Source organism: Bufo gargarizans, chromosome 5, assembly GCF_014858855.1.
Source record: "Bufo gargarizans isolate SCDJY-AF-19 chromosome 5, ASM1485885v1, whole genome shotgun sequence".
Taxonomy (NCBI): Eukaryota; Metazoa; Chordata; class Amphibia; order Anura; family Bufonidae; genus Bufo; species Bufo gargarizans.
The window spans coordinates 78353099-78370019 of record NC_058084.1 but is presented as its reverse complement, the minus strand read 5'-3'; the positions used below and the strand labels follow the sequence as shown (position 1 = coordinate 78370019).

The window sequence follows — 16921 nt, the reverse complement described above, 5'->3', positions numbered from 1 at the left end:
TTTATAGTGGGGAATGATGCTTCAATCGGAGTACAATAAATTGAGTCATGAACTATGTACACATTTACAAGGCATGCCCGGGGACATCACAATGACCAAAATGAGTTTCAGATCGTATCCGCCAATATTTCACACACTGGACCAAACAGCTGATAAATCAAAATGTGGATGAGGGCACAAAAACCACAAGAAAGTTTCAGAGAGCGGACCTATTAACGCAGGCCAGGCTGGAACACTCATCTTCAACACAAACATTAATGAGTAATTAAACCCAAAAGCCATGTTCATTAGGCGCAGTTCTGATGGATCTAAAATGAGCAGTCAAGTCTTTTTTATATACTTCTCAGCATCTACTCTTGATTTTGAAACACATGCAAAATCGGCTCCAAAGGATTTACGAGGACTTAAATATTTAATGTAGGCCATCAATATTAGATCGGTGGTGGTTTGACTTTCATCAACGCCAACAATCAGCAGGATGAAAGGTTCGATGCACTCCTATTTCACTTGCATCGGGCTGAGCAGCAGTACTGTGCACAGCCATAACTGCAAGTATGGCACTGTGCCTGTGTAATCAATGGTCTCAGGATTTGGGCCTCCACCGATTCAATATTGATATGGAAGGCCAGTAATATTAAGGTCCTGGAAAACCTCCTCAAAGAGGTTGTCCAGGATTAGAAAAAACATGGCTGTTTGATTCCAAAAACAGCTCCACACCCATGGAAGAAAGCAGGCATCTTGGACAACACTTTGAACCATTTGATGCCAAAACAAATTTTGAGTTTTTACTCTTTGTCTTCCATTACCGATAAGTTTCTTTTTCCATCGATATAGCTGAATGAGGGCTTGTTTTTTAGTGGGATGAGTTGTATATTTTAGTTGCGCCATTAAAAGTACTGTAAAATGTATTATAAAATGGTAAAAAAAAAAATATTAGTCAGGTGGAATGAAAAAAAAATGCACATCTGCTACAGGCATTCATGGTGCCACGTGATTTTACTTTGCGGGTCAGTACAATAACATCAATAACAAATGTATATATTTTCAGTATGAAAAATTCTGAACTTTTAGAAAAAAAAATTGCTGTGTGTCACCCTATTCTGAGTTTTTTTTTTTTAAGGGTGAGCTGTAGTTTTTATTTTTACAATGTTGAGATACAAACAACTTTTTGATCATTTTTATTCAAATTTTTGGGGATTGTCAGGTGAAAAAAATGGCAATTCTAGGATATGGGATTTTTTCCCCTTAGAATGTTCATTTAGAAGATTTGCATATGTTTGATTGCTTGTGCAATATAGCGATTTTGCTATCCACTGCAATATAGCGATTTTGCTATCCAATGCAATATAGCGATTTTGGAAAGTTTCAGCTTGGAGGCCCAAAACACTGCAGGAGCAAGCTTTTCGCACATTACATCAACAGTGTGTCAATTTTTTCCGTGGATTTCACCATTTGTATAACAAGCAGATTTTGCCACAAATATGCAATAGAATTTTTTGCATCACACATCGATGTTCCCTAAAGGGGAATCTACACTGGTCACATTTGCAAATCCGCAAATACAATCTGCAGCAGATTACAGTACCAGGTAAGTGGATGAGATTTTACAAACCTCAGCCACATGCTGTGGACAATTTCGGCACAGAAAAGGAGGCAAGCTGTGGACCTTAATGTTCATTTTGTTGCAGGAATACCATACACAGATTTACCAGATTTTCACCATAGATTTCACCACAACGTAGCAGCGGTGAAACATGTAAATTTTGCTTCAGAACTGCCCCAGATTTGTAGACGTGCCATAGAAGGACAATACCTTTTTGTTAGAAGGGTGCCCTTAAAAACAGCTGATCATAAGCTGTCCTGCTGAGACTACCATCAATTACCTGCGATCTGTGGTGCCACCACATGGTAAATAAAGCAGAATGAGTCCTCTAGAAATACAGACTTCTGAAAGGGTTTGTGAAAATCCAGACAAACCTTTAGAAGTGCAGCTTTCTGCCCTGAATGGATTGCGAGTTAAAAGAGTTTTGTAGGAATTAAAGGGTTTTCCAACATATGAGAAGACAACCCTTGTGGTCAGAAAGTATATACCATTCCCCCCCAAAAAACACTCACCCACCCGCAGTCCTGCCATTCCAGTGCTTCAGCTGGAAATGGCCAAGAAAGGGGCAGCAGCGCTTGAACAGAGGGACTGCGGATAGATGGTTTTTTTTTGTTCTTTAATTGGCACATCTTCTGGTAACTGGGGCTGAACAACCCCTTTAAAAAGCACCTGTCACCATGATCAACCCTCCTAAACCAGGCATACTGCCTGGTAGGGTTGGTCACGGTGACTAAAACAAGCCCCTTTTCTGTGCAATCGAAATTCTTAATTTCTTTAAATGCAAATGAGGTGTTCAGAGTACTCAGGGGCTGGCCTAGGCCTGAAATGTGCAGTGACGATGTCATATGGTCATTCCTGCTGAAATGCTTACTGTGCATGCGCAAGATTTCAGGAGCATTGGAGCAGTGACAATGCCTGGCTCTGTCAATCTCACTGGAAAATGGGGTGTCAACAGGGAGAAATAGAGATAAAGTGGTGCTCCGGGAGGCTAGAACAGTCTCCTGGAGCCCCCAGCACCGTATTTGCATATAACTACAAATAAAAAAGAATTTCTCTATAATGGTAATGCCAAATGCAGAGAGAAAGGGCTCATTTCACTCACCATGATCAACCCTACCAGACAGTATGCCAGATTTACTAGAGTTGATCAGGTGACTGAGGCCCTTTAAATAATGACCTATCCTCACCTCCCTGCCAATCAGCTATATGAAGAATCGCAGCACTACAGTATCTTAATAGTATACCAAGCACAGGGCTGTACAGTCATTTGAATGAGACAGACCTGCACACCGGCCATATAACCGATGGAGACATCACAGGTCAAGAAAGAGGTTGCATTGCTCCCTGGAACGCTACAGCCCCTTCCAACAGCTGTTTGGCAGGGGGACCAGAGGTTGGATATTGATGGCATATCCCGAGGATAGATCATACGCGTTTAAAAAACCCTTAAACCACCTAACTGTTCTGCCCGAACTCAGCTCTAGCTGTGGGAAAAGTACTTAACTGTTCTGCCCGAACTGGACTCGGACAGAAGTGGAAGGGGGAGGGCTGCTTTAACTGCTATCTCCTGAATGGTAGCAGCTAGAAGCATGAAACTTGTTTGAAAGCTGGCATTCCAGGCTTTCATACAAGACCAAAATGACAGCATTAGTCCAAGCTAAACAGGAGACATCACTGTTAGAAATCAGGAATAATCGCGGATAAAACCTGCTTTTACTTTTAAGCTGCATTCACTGTATCCAGATTTCTATCAGTGATATCTTCCCAAGTACTGAAAATATTGCTGTCAATCTGGCATTGTTTGAAAGTTTGGAATGCCCAATTTCAAAAAACATATCTCTAGCTACCCAAGCAGAGATATGAGCAGCCCCCCCTACCTGTCAGTCTGGAGGAGAAGGAGGTAGCAGTTGCAGAGCTGACAGGATGCCGGAGGAAAGGAAAAATTGTAAAAAAATAAAAATTATAGAAATGTAACATTATTATCATTGTAGTCACCTAGATAATAAAATTATGTTCTTTTTACCACACAATGAACACCATAAATTAATTCCACAAAATAATGTAAAAACTGCTGTTTTTTCATCTTTCCGCCTAAATAAAATAATAAGTTATTTAATACACTATATACACCCCAAAATGGTTCCTAAAAAAAAAAAAAATACAACTAATCCCGCCCCCCCAAAAAATATTTTGAAGAAAAAAATTAAGACGTTATGACTGCTAGAAGACAAAGGGGATAAGGGGTTAATAATGCAATAGTTTTCCCTGAGTTGTGCACCAACAAGATTTACTGCAGACACACATTAAAAATCTACCATAAAAAAGTGACATTTTTGGGCGGGTTTTTCCCGTTTTAACGTGACTGTTAGGGCTCATGCACACAAACGTATTATCTTTCAGTGTCCTTTCCGTATTTTTTTTTTTGCAGACCGTATACGGAACCATTCATTTCAATGGGTCCGCAAAAAAACGGAAGGTACTCCGTGTGCATTCCGTTTCCATATGTCCGTTCCACAAAAAAATAGAACATGTCCTATTATTGTCCACATTACGGACCAGGATAGGACTGTTCTATTAGGGGACAGCTGATCCGTTCCGCAAAATACGGAATGCACACAGACGTCATCCGAGTAGAAGTATAATATTTAAAAAAATTCCCTCACCACAATAAAGACAAAGAGCAACAAACCCTGCAGTAATGGAGGTTACGTACAGAATGTGGCTCCTCATCTCTCATTCAGAATATGAGATGTTCTCAGAAGATTACAACAAGATCCTCACACCTTAATCCGATTGTCCTTTTACAGGATTTGTCAAATTCTGGCAGCTCCTGCAAACTGCATCTGTCACCCACGACTCTAATCACTGAATCGTCCGCCGCTGTCTGCCATTTTCTCTGTTTAACCACATTTGATTTGATCAGTTTCTATAACATAGATCTATCCTGATAAGCAGCGCTGGTACCCAGAACTATTTTAAAGGGCAATTCATTAATCTTCAGTACAATTTTTTTTCCGTTAGTAAGGGTTTTATTATGGCCTATGTGCTGCAGAAAACATCTTATCAGATCAAAACGTTTCCTGCTGTAAAAGCTATGAGCTTTCGCTCGGTTATTGCATTGTCATCTGAAATAAATGATAGGTTTTCATGGTTTAGCGACCCTGATACATTATGTTGTGGCAGATCTTTGCTGAAAAGCCAATTCCTGTGTGGGTGCATGTATCTGCGATGACCAGATTAGATTGCAAGACCATGGGAGCTGAGGTGTGCGATTTTGATCTCGATACAGGGCAGCAGAATATAAAAGCAAAAGCACTCTGCAAACATCAGAGAGAGCTGTCTGTCTGTTCTTTATGCACGGCCAAACAGCTGGACCGATCTGAGCCAAATTTGTCACACTGGTACATCAGGTGTCCGGGAAGGTTTTAAAGAGGACCTTTCATCTGTTTAACCCTAGTCTTACCTTATAGGGCGGCCCCCACGGATGTCATCGCACTTATTTATTTATTTTTTCTCAAAGAATGAGCTCCTCCCTGGCTCTGATTGAATGCGCCCACAGCCAGGGAGAAGAGAACCGCCCCAGTCTCGGTCTAGTATAACCAAGTCGGCTAATTAGAATATAAGGCGCCATATATTGTCACAGTTAACGGGGTGGGGCACTGTGGAGGAAACTGTTAAAGGGGTGGACCGCTGTGGAGGTCACTATTAAGGGGGAGGGGTGCCGTAGTGGTCACTGTTATAGTGGACATTGTGGATACCTTTTAATCTCACGCACAAATATTAAATGAAATAGTGAAATTAAATCCATGTGAAGCCGGGTCATCCTGCTCGTCTCATAAATATATAAAAATTAATTTCTGTCTGTTGCCTGTCTGTTCTTTATGCACGGCCAAACGACTAGACCGATCTGCACCAAATTTGGCTAACAGGTACATCAGGTGTCCGGGAAGGTGTTAGACTGGGTCTGAGCTCTCTAGGGTGCAACATACCCGAGATATTCCCCAAGGAAATTATTAGCCAGTAGTAGCATTCTCACATTCTAACTGCCATTCAAACAGTCACATGACCCTTATTATCCAATAGAAACTTGCAGGTCCTTCAGTCTTGACATACACAGTTACACCAGATTTCCATAACAACTCACTATTAGAGGTCACTGTTAAAAGGACATGGTGCTATGGAGGTCACATATTGAGGGGACAGGGTGCTGTGGGGGTCTTATATTAAGGGGGCGTGGCACAGTGGGGGTGTTACTCTTTTTTTGTAGCTTTTTGATTGCTGAATTTATTGGTCACATATCATAAGTGACGCGTTTCAGCACTGAGCGTGCCTTCATCAGACTATACATACATATTAACAATACATTCCTTTAAATAAAACCGCCAAAATACAAAGGAACTGACTTCATTGAAGAACCCCCCCAAGTGAAGCAATAGAAAACAATTGCATGGATACATACATAAAGAGATGCACGCAGAACTAATAGGTAGACAATATAAATCGCCTGGATAAAGTCCATGTATTCATAGTAATATTGTGTTTCAACTCCGCTAAAAGAGAAGCATATAGAGCAATGTTAGGCACTTGATTCATAAGAAACCACATACATTGTAATCACGGTTGAGGCCTCTTGGTTCCATCATTTGCAACCTGTGGATCCAAAAACGTAATTGTGCTATAGCATGTTTCTGCTGGTGAAAATGGTACGGGGAGTCTCACTACCTCGCCAGGGAGGTGACAGAAATAAAATGTTATTGAAAAGGGAGGCTTATTGGATCCACCGGTTGCAAACGATGGAACCAAGAGGCCTCAACCGTCATTACGATGTATGTGGTTTCCTATGAATCAAGTGCCTAACATTGCTCTATATATGCTTCTCTTTTAGCGGAGTTGAAACACAATATTACTATGAATACATGGACTTTATCCAGCCGATTTATATTGTCTACCTATTAGTTCTGCGTGCATCTCTTTATGCATGTATCCATGCAATTGTTTTCTATTGTTTCACTTGGGGAAAGGGGTTTCTTCAATGACATCAGTTCCTTTGTATTGTGACAGTCTATTTAAAGGAATGTATCGTTAATATGCATGTATAGTCTGATGAAGGCACGCTCAGTGCCGAAACGTGTCACTCATGATATGTGACCAATAAATTCAGCATTGAAAAGCTACTACGGGGGAGTGCCGGTCCTTTTATATGGCTATCCTCAGGATAGGTCATCAATATCAGATCGGCGAGGGTCCGACAGCAGGCACCCCCGCCGATCAGTTATATGAGGAGACGGTGCACGAAGTGTGCATGTGCCGCCTCCCGTCTCTCTTCCTGTTCACTGCTGCTTTGCCATAGACAGCAGCGGTGAGCAGGGAGAGAGGGGAGAGACGGCATGTGAGCACTGCGTGCGCCGTCTCCTCATACAGCTGATCAGGCTGCGGTGGTGGGTGTCGGACCCCACCGATCTGAAATTGATGACCTATCCTAAGGATATTAATATTAAAAGCCTGGACAACCCTTTAAGGGGGTAGGGCCCTGTGGAGGTCACTGTTAAGGGTATAGAATGCTGTGGAGGTCAATGTTAAGGGGGTAGGGCCCTGTGAAGGTCACTGTTAAGGGTACAGAATGCTGTGGAGGTCAATATTAAGGGGGTAGGGCCCTGTGGAGGTCACTGTTAAGGGTAGAGAATGTTGTGGAGGTCAATATTAAGGGGGTAGGGCCCTGTGGAGGTCACTGTTAAGGGTAGATAATGCTGTGGAGGTCACTCTTAAGGGGTAGATCGCTGTGGAGGTCAGTTAAGGGGGTAGGGCCCTGTGGAGGTCACTGTTAAGGGTAGAGGATACTGTGGAGGTCAATGTTAAGGGGGCAGGGCCCTGTGGAGGTCACTGTTAAGGGGTAGATCGCTGTGGAGGGTCACTGTAAATGGTACGAGCCACTGTGAAGATCAGTGCTAAGGGTGCGGGGTACTGTGGAGGTCAATGTTAAACGGGTGTTAAAACTTACTTATAAACCTCAAACACACCATTCAACATGCAAACAGCAGTACGTTTTATCTGTAATGGGCTCCATTATTTTTATACCTTATGAATTGCCATTATCCTCTACACAATCCTCTATGTCAATTAATTTCTGATGAGCAAGAAAAAAAATCCTAAACAAATTAATGAGTTCTTAAGAGAACGACGTAACGGGTGCAATATAACATCCGCAATGTAAAGCTATGAGCAGATGAGAAAAATGTTGGGGCTGGAAGTGTCGAGATCTTTCACAGCAGGTAAAGGTCAAGTCAAATCAAGGTCGACATGTGGCTTACCTTTTCCTGCTTTAATTAGCTCTTTGCCGACCTCAAGCGTTACGTAAGCTGTGCCATTAAGAACGATGTCAGTGATGGTTCTCCAGGCATTGGGAGAAAGTCTTTCGGAAGGAGAGATAAAGTTCCCGGCTGCATTGTTAATCACAACCTGACAAGAGAGAACATAAAGAAGAACCTCAGCACAAATCAAACTTCAATAAGTTTCTTAACAAAAATAAAATAAAAAATTGTATTAATTCTGCTCTAAGTGAATGAAGATTCATGGTGGTAACTGTTGTTATCAAAGTACCCACAGAAACACCACAAGCTACATTATAGGAGCAACTTCATGATCCATATGAAACATATCAGGACTCTATGTAAAGAACACAGCACTTACCAGAGGGACTGTTACCCCCCACCAGTAATAGTCCATATGATGCCAAAAGCCTATTATAAGTCATGGCTCCCCTGTTCTCCTACTTCATCTTTCTACCATCACAACCTACCACATCTTCTCAACAAGACTAGGTTTCAGTATGAAATTGTACAAAAAGGCCCGTTTTGATATTCTGCTCCTATCAATCCTCTGCACACTGATATTTTAACTGCATATTTTTCCCATTTCTTTATTGTACTCTGGCTGTATGTGCCACGGTCATTTACTGGTCCACGCATTCTTCTCAGAACCTTTATTTCAATGGTTACTAGTTTTCCTTCATCTATAGTCCATGCCTCACATCCATAAGATGCAAAAAATACAGTAAATAAGTACTGTTCCTGAGGCCTGTCTTGGGCCAAGCTCACACGTCATATAACAGTTGCACATGTTTGGTACGTAATTCAGAAGTGAAAATCAGAAACATATAGAACAAGGCAGAAAACCCATTTACATACTGGTGCAAAACAATGCACATTTTTGCAAAGGATTTACAGATGCAGATGTCCCACGAAAAATATTCCACAGTTTTCTAAATAGAAATAGAACTTGGATCTGAATACTTTCATAATTGTATGTAATTAAAAATTTAGGGGGTCATTTATCAATCTGAAATACGCCTAAATCAGGCGCAGATGGCGGCGCAGCAGTTCTGCGACTTCACCCCCTGCTCTCACCAGGTCTAAAATTTGGGGTGGGAAAGGGTTAGCAGGCCCATCTCATTCATCATTTTCTATGCCTGGTTTAGGCGTAGAAAATGTCTAAATAAAGACAGCTTGGAAGTGTTCTTACATTTAGAACTGGAGCTGGATGCGCTGAAGTTATGGAGACGCCGGCGCCTCTTCATTACTTCGGTGGATCCACCGCCAGCACAGGGCCTTTGTTAAGACTGGCGTCTAAAATGCTGGTCTTAATAAATGTGCCCCTTCATGTAGCCACCGAGTTATTCAATTACCTCTATCTGTATAGCGCCACCTGCTGTTTGCTCTTTTTCTAATTTCTCTGTCCTGCTCACGGAGACGGAAGCACATGCTCAGTTCCATCCTTCAACTACCACCTGCTGCACCAGAAAGGGCACAACCCTTGAGCTGACAGCTTGAAATAAATCTAGTAGAACAATTGGAGCAATGAATGAGGACATCTCTGGACCCATGTGAGGTACAGGGCTGGTTCTGGCTTTGTTAGAAAGAGACTGTCATGTACTATATGATGTCCGATTTCCATTTTGTACATTATTTATGGTATAACCTGTTTAAAGTCTAGATGTGGGCAAACAATTCCTCCAATAAATGTGCACGTTAGTTCTCCTCCATGTTCCCCCTGATGAGTGGTTCACTAGGTGGTTGGGCTACAAGGGCAGGTACGGGTTACAACATAAACCTGGGACATTTTCGGCTACGTAGAAAACCTTAACTTTTCCTTACACACCGTCTAAATGCAGAAGCAGACCGTGACAGCGGGAGCGCTGCATGGCGAAGCCGCATCTTCTGGGTAAAGTGATTTATTCTCTTTACGATCAATATAAAGTAGTGTTCCCAGCTTACAGATATACACATCCAGAAACTAAGTTACGATCTAATATGCTATAATGAAATGTGCCTAGAATGAGTTTAAGGTCCCAGTGGGCTGGAGGGCTTTTTAATTCTAATGATCTTCGGAAAAGCCTGGGGGATCTCCGCTAGATTGGATGCCCAATATAGTTCACAGTGTGTTGTGACCCATTTACAAAACTTAATGAAATTTTATGAAGCCTTACCATGTCAAAACAATTAGAAGCGCTCCTATACGTGCCACTGTAGTCCATGTATAGAACCACATCACAGTATGGACGCTTTCAGATGGCTATATATGGGTACATGGCCGTAATGCAGTTCTGGTGGCCTGGAGTTGGATCACCCAACACCCCATTCCTAGTGGTCAGACCCCCATCAATCTAACAATGTGTTCTTACTGGAATACCCCTCTAAGTTCTGACAGCGGAAAAAGGCAACCATGCCCAAAAGGTGTTATGTGATTTCAGTTAAAAATAGTTTAAAGGACATCTGTCAGCAGTTTTGTACCTATGACACCGGCTGACCTGTTACATGTGCGCTTGGCAGCTGAAGGCATCTGTGTTGGTCCCATCTTTATATGTCCCCGCATTGCTGAGAAAAATTACGTTTTTATATATGCAAATGAGCCTCTAGGAGCAACGGGGGCGTTACCATTACACCTAGAGGCTCTGCTCTCTCTGTACTGCTGAGACCTCTCCACTTTGATTGACAGGGCCGGGCAGTGAAAATGTGATTACGCTTTACGATTACGCAGTGCAGAGTGTACTGCAGTTGCAGAGAGAGCAGAGCTTCTAGGTGTAATGTCAACGCCCCCGTTGCTCCTAGAGGCCGATTTGCATATATTAAAACATTATTCTTAGCAATGCAGGTACAAATGAACATGGGACCAACACAGATGTCTTCAGCAGCCAGTTTCATAGGTACAAAACTGCCGACAGATGCCCTTTAAACATATGCATGTTGGACACAAGTTAATTCTGCATGAATTGCATTGCAAACTGCCCACAGATGGAGTACATGGCATGAAATACATTTATGACATGCTGTTGGCACATCTTACTCTTACCTTGACACTGCTGAAAGTGTATAGAGTAAGGTGTATGAGTTGGAGGAGTCATTAAATGCACAATTTTTGGCAGATAAGGAAAAGAAGTGGGTCATTCCTAGTGAGTTGCACCAAATGTATTACCACATGTGCCATTCTGATAAGTTTGGCCCAATTTGTGACCCGTACATTTATTTAGCCTATAACACTATAAATAAATCTCTCACATGGTCTCAAAATGGGCAACCCTACTGGGGTTATGCACAACTGGCACACCATTATATGACCGCACCTCACTCTGCCACTACCGTACTTTATTACAGGAAGAAATGCCTATTCTTGTCTGCAAAACGGACAAGAATAGGACTGGTTATAAAACAACATAATGTGAATATGCCAGAGTATCGTGTATTACATATTGTTCATGCCAGTATACTGTACTGGTTTTTCGGCTGTTGCCCATCCACCAGATACCACACCTCTCCAGTCAAAAGGTGGTGAGCAGCAGAAAAACAACTACAGTATACTGGTGTGAACAATGTGTCATACACAATACTCTGACATATTAACATGCAATACGATATTCTAGTGTGTCTAGTTAACCCGGATATTGAATGTGACGCCATTCACCCCCTACTGTGCTCCCTATCTTCAAACAAGGCAGCACTGTTCAGTGACGACTTACCCTCTCTACACTGCCCTGGCCTTGGCCACAGACTCCAAATCTTAAACTCCCGCACACTGTTCTGGCAGACAACCAGAGAATCGTCCGGACACAAACCGCAGCATGCAGCAGTTTTTGTCCGGCTGACTCTCCGCCTGTCTGCCGGAACAGCGTATGGATCTCCACTGGACCCCATTATACTTAATGGCCCCAGTGGACATTTCGACCGCATCCGGCAGCGCCGGATCCAGTGAACTCCAGGAGGCGGTCCTCCGCTGGAACAGCCCGCCAGAACTCACACCGGAGGTGTGAAGGTAGCCGAGGTTCATCATATCTAAAAATTCACACAGAGTGGGAGCATCATGATTTAGGCCTCATGCACACGACCGTGTGCCAGCCAGGCCCCTGCTGCGGACCCCAATTTGCACAGGCACAGAGTGTGGGGCTGCCGCATACGGATCGCGGACCTATTCATTTGAATGGGGTCCGCGATCCACATCAGACTGTGCGCACTGCAAAAAAGTAGTGCATGCATGCATACAGTGCGGAGGCACGGACAGAAAACCCACGGAAGCACTCCGTACTGCTTCCAATCCGTGCCTCCGTTCTGCACTGCACTGTGTATCCCGGATTGCAGACCCATTCAAGTGAATGGGTCCACATCCATGATGCTGGGTGCACACGGCCGGTGTCCGTGTATTGTGGGTCCGCTGTTTGCGGGCCGCAATATGGCCACGGCCGGGTGCATGAGCCCTAAGCCTGTGTTTTGCTAATAAGTTTCTGGCCTCATACAGAATGTGTCGTAAAGCAGGTTTCACATAGTCGTCCGCAGCTACATCATCCACCGAACCCAAACCAGAGGGGAAAGAGGGAGCCCAAGACTAGACCTGAACTCATCTAGGCCAGCGCATGACCAGAATATATGAATGGTACCTTCAGGTTCAATGTTACAGTGAGGAAAATGGGAATCCACATGGACCCCAAATTTATGGAGAATCAGAAAGTTTTATAAGCCCAGATGAAGCAAATACAGCTGCGAAAGCAATGATGACCCTTTAAAACAAAAAAAAAAAAATTTACCAGCTGGACAACCCCTTTAATTTTAGGAAAGTTAAGTAACAGCTACTGTGGAAGCAATACTGTAGTCAATACCAGGGGCAGACTGGGAACTGAAAGTGGCAATGTAAAAAATCGGAAGGTGGCCCCAAGTTGTAGACGAGTTCAAATTTACAGAAGGCGGGTAATACAAGTAGACATGTCCAACACAATGGACAACAGAAGTAGGCGGAGGCCAGCAATGCCATAGAGCAGCACAAAATACTGCCCCAGCAGAACCAGATACCACAGTGCAGCATAACATACTGCCCCAGCAGAACCAGATAACACAGTGCAGCATAAAATACTGCCCCAGCAGAACCAAATACCACAGTGCAGCATAAAATACTGCCCCAGCAGAACCAAATACCACAGTGCAGCATAACATACTGCCCCAGCAGAACCAAATACTACAGAGCACCACAAAATACAGTACTACCCCCGAAAAATCTAATACCACAGTGCAGCATAAAATACTGCCCCAGCAGAACCAAATACCACAGTGCAGCATAAAATACTGCCCCAGCAGAACCAAATACCACAGTGCAGCATAAAATACTGCCCCAGCAGAACCAAATACCACAGTGCAGCATAAAATACTGCCCCAGCAGAACCAAATACCACAGTGCAGCATAAAATACTGCCCCAGCAGAACCAAATACCACAGAGCAGCATAAAATACTGCCACAGCAGAACCAAATACCACAGTGCAGCATAAAATACTGACCAAGTAGAACCAAATACTACAGCGCAGCAAAAAATTGAGGATGGTGATACAGTTGAATTCAGGAGGTCACCTGCGGCTGCTGGCCATAAGTCCCTTATGCTCCTAGCTAAGAACATCAGATAATTATGTACTGTACCTGGCCAGCGGCCATGAGGAGGGTCTGGGTGACCCCCTGGGCATATGGAAAGTCCTGCCCATGGTCAACACTGGCTGTTGTCCAGCTTTGTGACAGATAATAAAGGGCAGAATATATTAGAATAGGGATTTGCCATGGCTCTTGTTCAACGGTCTCATGGTAAGGTATGGATCAGCCTGAACTGTATAACGTGAAAAGTGTTCCCATACACAAAATACGTGATACGATGCAGAACATGACCTGGTAAAGCCATTCCTTCTTTACACACTGACCGGGCAGGTGCTGCACAATCAGTATGCAAATCTCAAATTTGCAAAGAAAATACAGAATGTTATTTTGCCCTGTTTCGGTGACCGGAGCTGCGGTACTCGGTGAATGAGCAGACTGATGGTCGGTTGTATCAGAGTTCTCTCGCCTACTCTGCATTTCAGTGCATTATAACTGCATGAGACAAGTCACAGTGTCAGGACTTCCGTTATAAATGGACACCATGATGCCATTGTAAACAGAAGCTTGTAGGTCACTCCATTGGGCTTCCAAGCAGTAAGACCCAGCAGCCCCCACCCCCAACTGGATTTGTGGAGGAAAGCATTAACTTCCCTGCTCCCCACCGCTGGGTTCAGCTTTTTTGGTCCACAGTGCTCCAGTCTAGGGTTGTTGCGATACTAAAACTTTGATTTCGATACCATAAAAGTATTGTGATGCTAGATACCATGCAAAGAAAATAAAACACCCAAAAAGCAGCGTGCATTCTGCATTTTATGGAAAGTCCGGCCCATAATCGAACAATAATACTATTTTTTGGGGGGACAATGAGACCAAAAAATTGCGCTTTTTTTTTTTTTTCTGTTACGGCATTCACCGCATAGGAGTTATTTTTTATATTTTAAAAGTTTGCACTTTTTTGGGAGAGGCTATATGTAATATGTTTATTTATTTATTGTTCATACATTTTATATGTAAAATTGGGAAAGGAGGAGATTTAAACTTAATATTTTGGTGGGGTTTTTTTTGTTTGTTTTTTAACTTTTTTTTAAACTTTTTATTTAAAAACTATTAGCCCCCTTAGGGGCTAGATCTTTTCATCCCTTGTCCTATTCACCTATTTACCCTAATAGACATCTATTAGGGTGAATAGGACCTCACACTCTCCCTGCTGCCCTGTGCTTTGTGCACACAGCAGCAGGGAGGTTACCACGGCAGCCAGGGCTTCAGTAGCATCCTGGCTGCCATGGTAACCGATCGGAGCCCCAAGATTACACTGCTGGGGCTCCGATCAGAAGCTGCCACTGCACCACCAATGAGGAGGAGGGGACCCTGTGGCCACTGGCACCAAGGATTATAATACTGGAGGGGGGGGGGGGGGGGGGGGGGGGCTGTACTGCGCCACCAATGTTTTTAGTGCTGGGGGAAGGGGGCGCACTGCGCCACTAATGAAGATAAGTAACCTTTTAATACAAATACAGGAGGCGGGTGCCAGCAGCAGAATGACATAGCCGGCACCAAACCTCTGACAGGACGCTGCGATCCACGGCAGTTAACCCCTAAGGTGCCGCTTGTCAACTTCTGTGATGGATAGGGATCATATGCGCTGCTGCAGCCAATGACTAGCCTGCTGTGGTCACGTGTCACCCTAGTAAGTATGCTTCCCTCCACAGATACAGCTGGTGATGGGACAGCCCAAAAGTGTTTGAAAGCTGGAGAACCCCTTTAAAAAGGCATCTTTCAGCAGATTTGTACCTATGACACTGGCTGACCTGTTGCATGTGTGCTTGCCAGCTGAAGGCATCTGTGTTGGCCCCATGATCATATCTGCCCGCATTGCTGGGAAAAATAATGTTTTAATGTATGCAAATTAGAGTCTAAGAGCAACAGGGGCGTTGTTGTTACACTTAGAGGTTCTGCTCTCCGTGCAACTGCCGCGTACCCTCGACTTTGACTGACAAGACCAAGTGTGATGACGTTTTCAGTGCCTGGCCCTGTCAAAGTGCGGAAAAGATAGAGCAGAGCCTTTAGGTGTAACGGCAAAGCCCCCATTGCTTCTGAAGGCTCATTTGCATATACTAAAACTTCATATTTCTCAGCAGTGCGGGCACATATGAACATCGGGCCAACACAGATGCTTTCAGCTGCCAAGTGCACAAGTAACAGGTCAGCCAGTGTCATAGGTACAAAACTGCTGACAGATGCCATTTAAGATACAGATAAGAAAATAACCCAGGCTATATATACTAGGGGTGAGCGATATAGACTATATGCAATATATAAATTTGGCCAACGATAGAGATTTTGTTTATATCGCCATATCGCGGTAGAACATCACATGCGCCGCTCTAGACGCACACCATGTTCTCCTGAGCCGGCACAGTGGAGAAGGAGGGAGTCCCTCCCTGCCCACTGTGTGCGGCTGCCGCTGACCGCCATTGAGAACAGACGAGGAGGGGAGGGACTGTGGCCACTCCTCCACCAATGAGAACAGAGTAGGAGGAGGAGGGACTGTGGCCACTGCACCACCAATGAATATAGTTAATATGCCTGAATACAAACGTGGCCTGCATGTGCCGGCCATTCCATACCTGGCCTCTATTACTGCGTGCCGTTATCCACCTATTTATATAAATATATATATTTATATAAATATATATATATATATATATTTTTTTTTTTAAAACAACGCAGTGTCTTTATTCACACATGTGACACAAAAATAGGCAACGTTTCAATCAGGCACTTGGCATGAGAAGGATCCCGGAAGGGGATTGAAACGTTGCCTATTTTTGTGTCACATGTGTGAATAAAGACGCTGCGTTGATTTTTCCTTGAATATACAAGCCTATGGTCAAAGGGGAAACGCTTGCACCTGATAACCTCTAAAGTGAGTGCTGCCGGATTTTATATATTTATATATATATGTTTATTTATTTATACACATATATATATATATATATATTAATTATATAGTGAGAAACAGAAGTATTTGAACACCCTGCGATCTTGCAAGTTCTCCCAATTAGGAATCATGGAGGGGTCTGAAATTCACATTGTAGGTGCATCCCTACTCAGAGACAGAATTAAAAAATAAATAAATCAGGAAATCACATATGTATGATTTTTAAAGAATTTATTTGTCTTCCACTGCTGAAGATAAGTATTTGAACACCTGAGAAACTGCAAGAATTCTGGCTCTCAAAGACCTGTTACTGTGCCACCTCTACTCCACTCATTAATCTAACTTAGTAGCACCTGTCTGAGCTCTTTAAAGACCCCTGTCCACCCCACAGTCAGTCAGACGCCAACTACTACCATGGGCAAGACCAAAGAGCTGTCAAAAGACACTACAGACAAAATTGTGGACTTCCACAAGGCTGGAAA

The 16921-nt window shown here is 43.4% G+C and overlaps 1 protein-coding gene across 1 annotated transcript in view; it reads right to left on the bottom strand.

The window, feature by feature from the left end:
• Window positions 1-16921, bottom strand: part of DECR1 (2,4-dienoyl-CoA reductase 1) — an 87961-nt gene that overhangs the window by 20131 nt on the left and 50909 nt on the right. The window contains exon 5 of the mRNA XM_044294384.1: window positions 7912-8059. Coding sequence (XP_044150319.1) covers window positions 7912-8059 — 148 coding nt within the window. The remainder of the gene's footprint in view (window positions 1-7911; window positions 8060-16921) is intronic.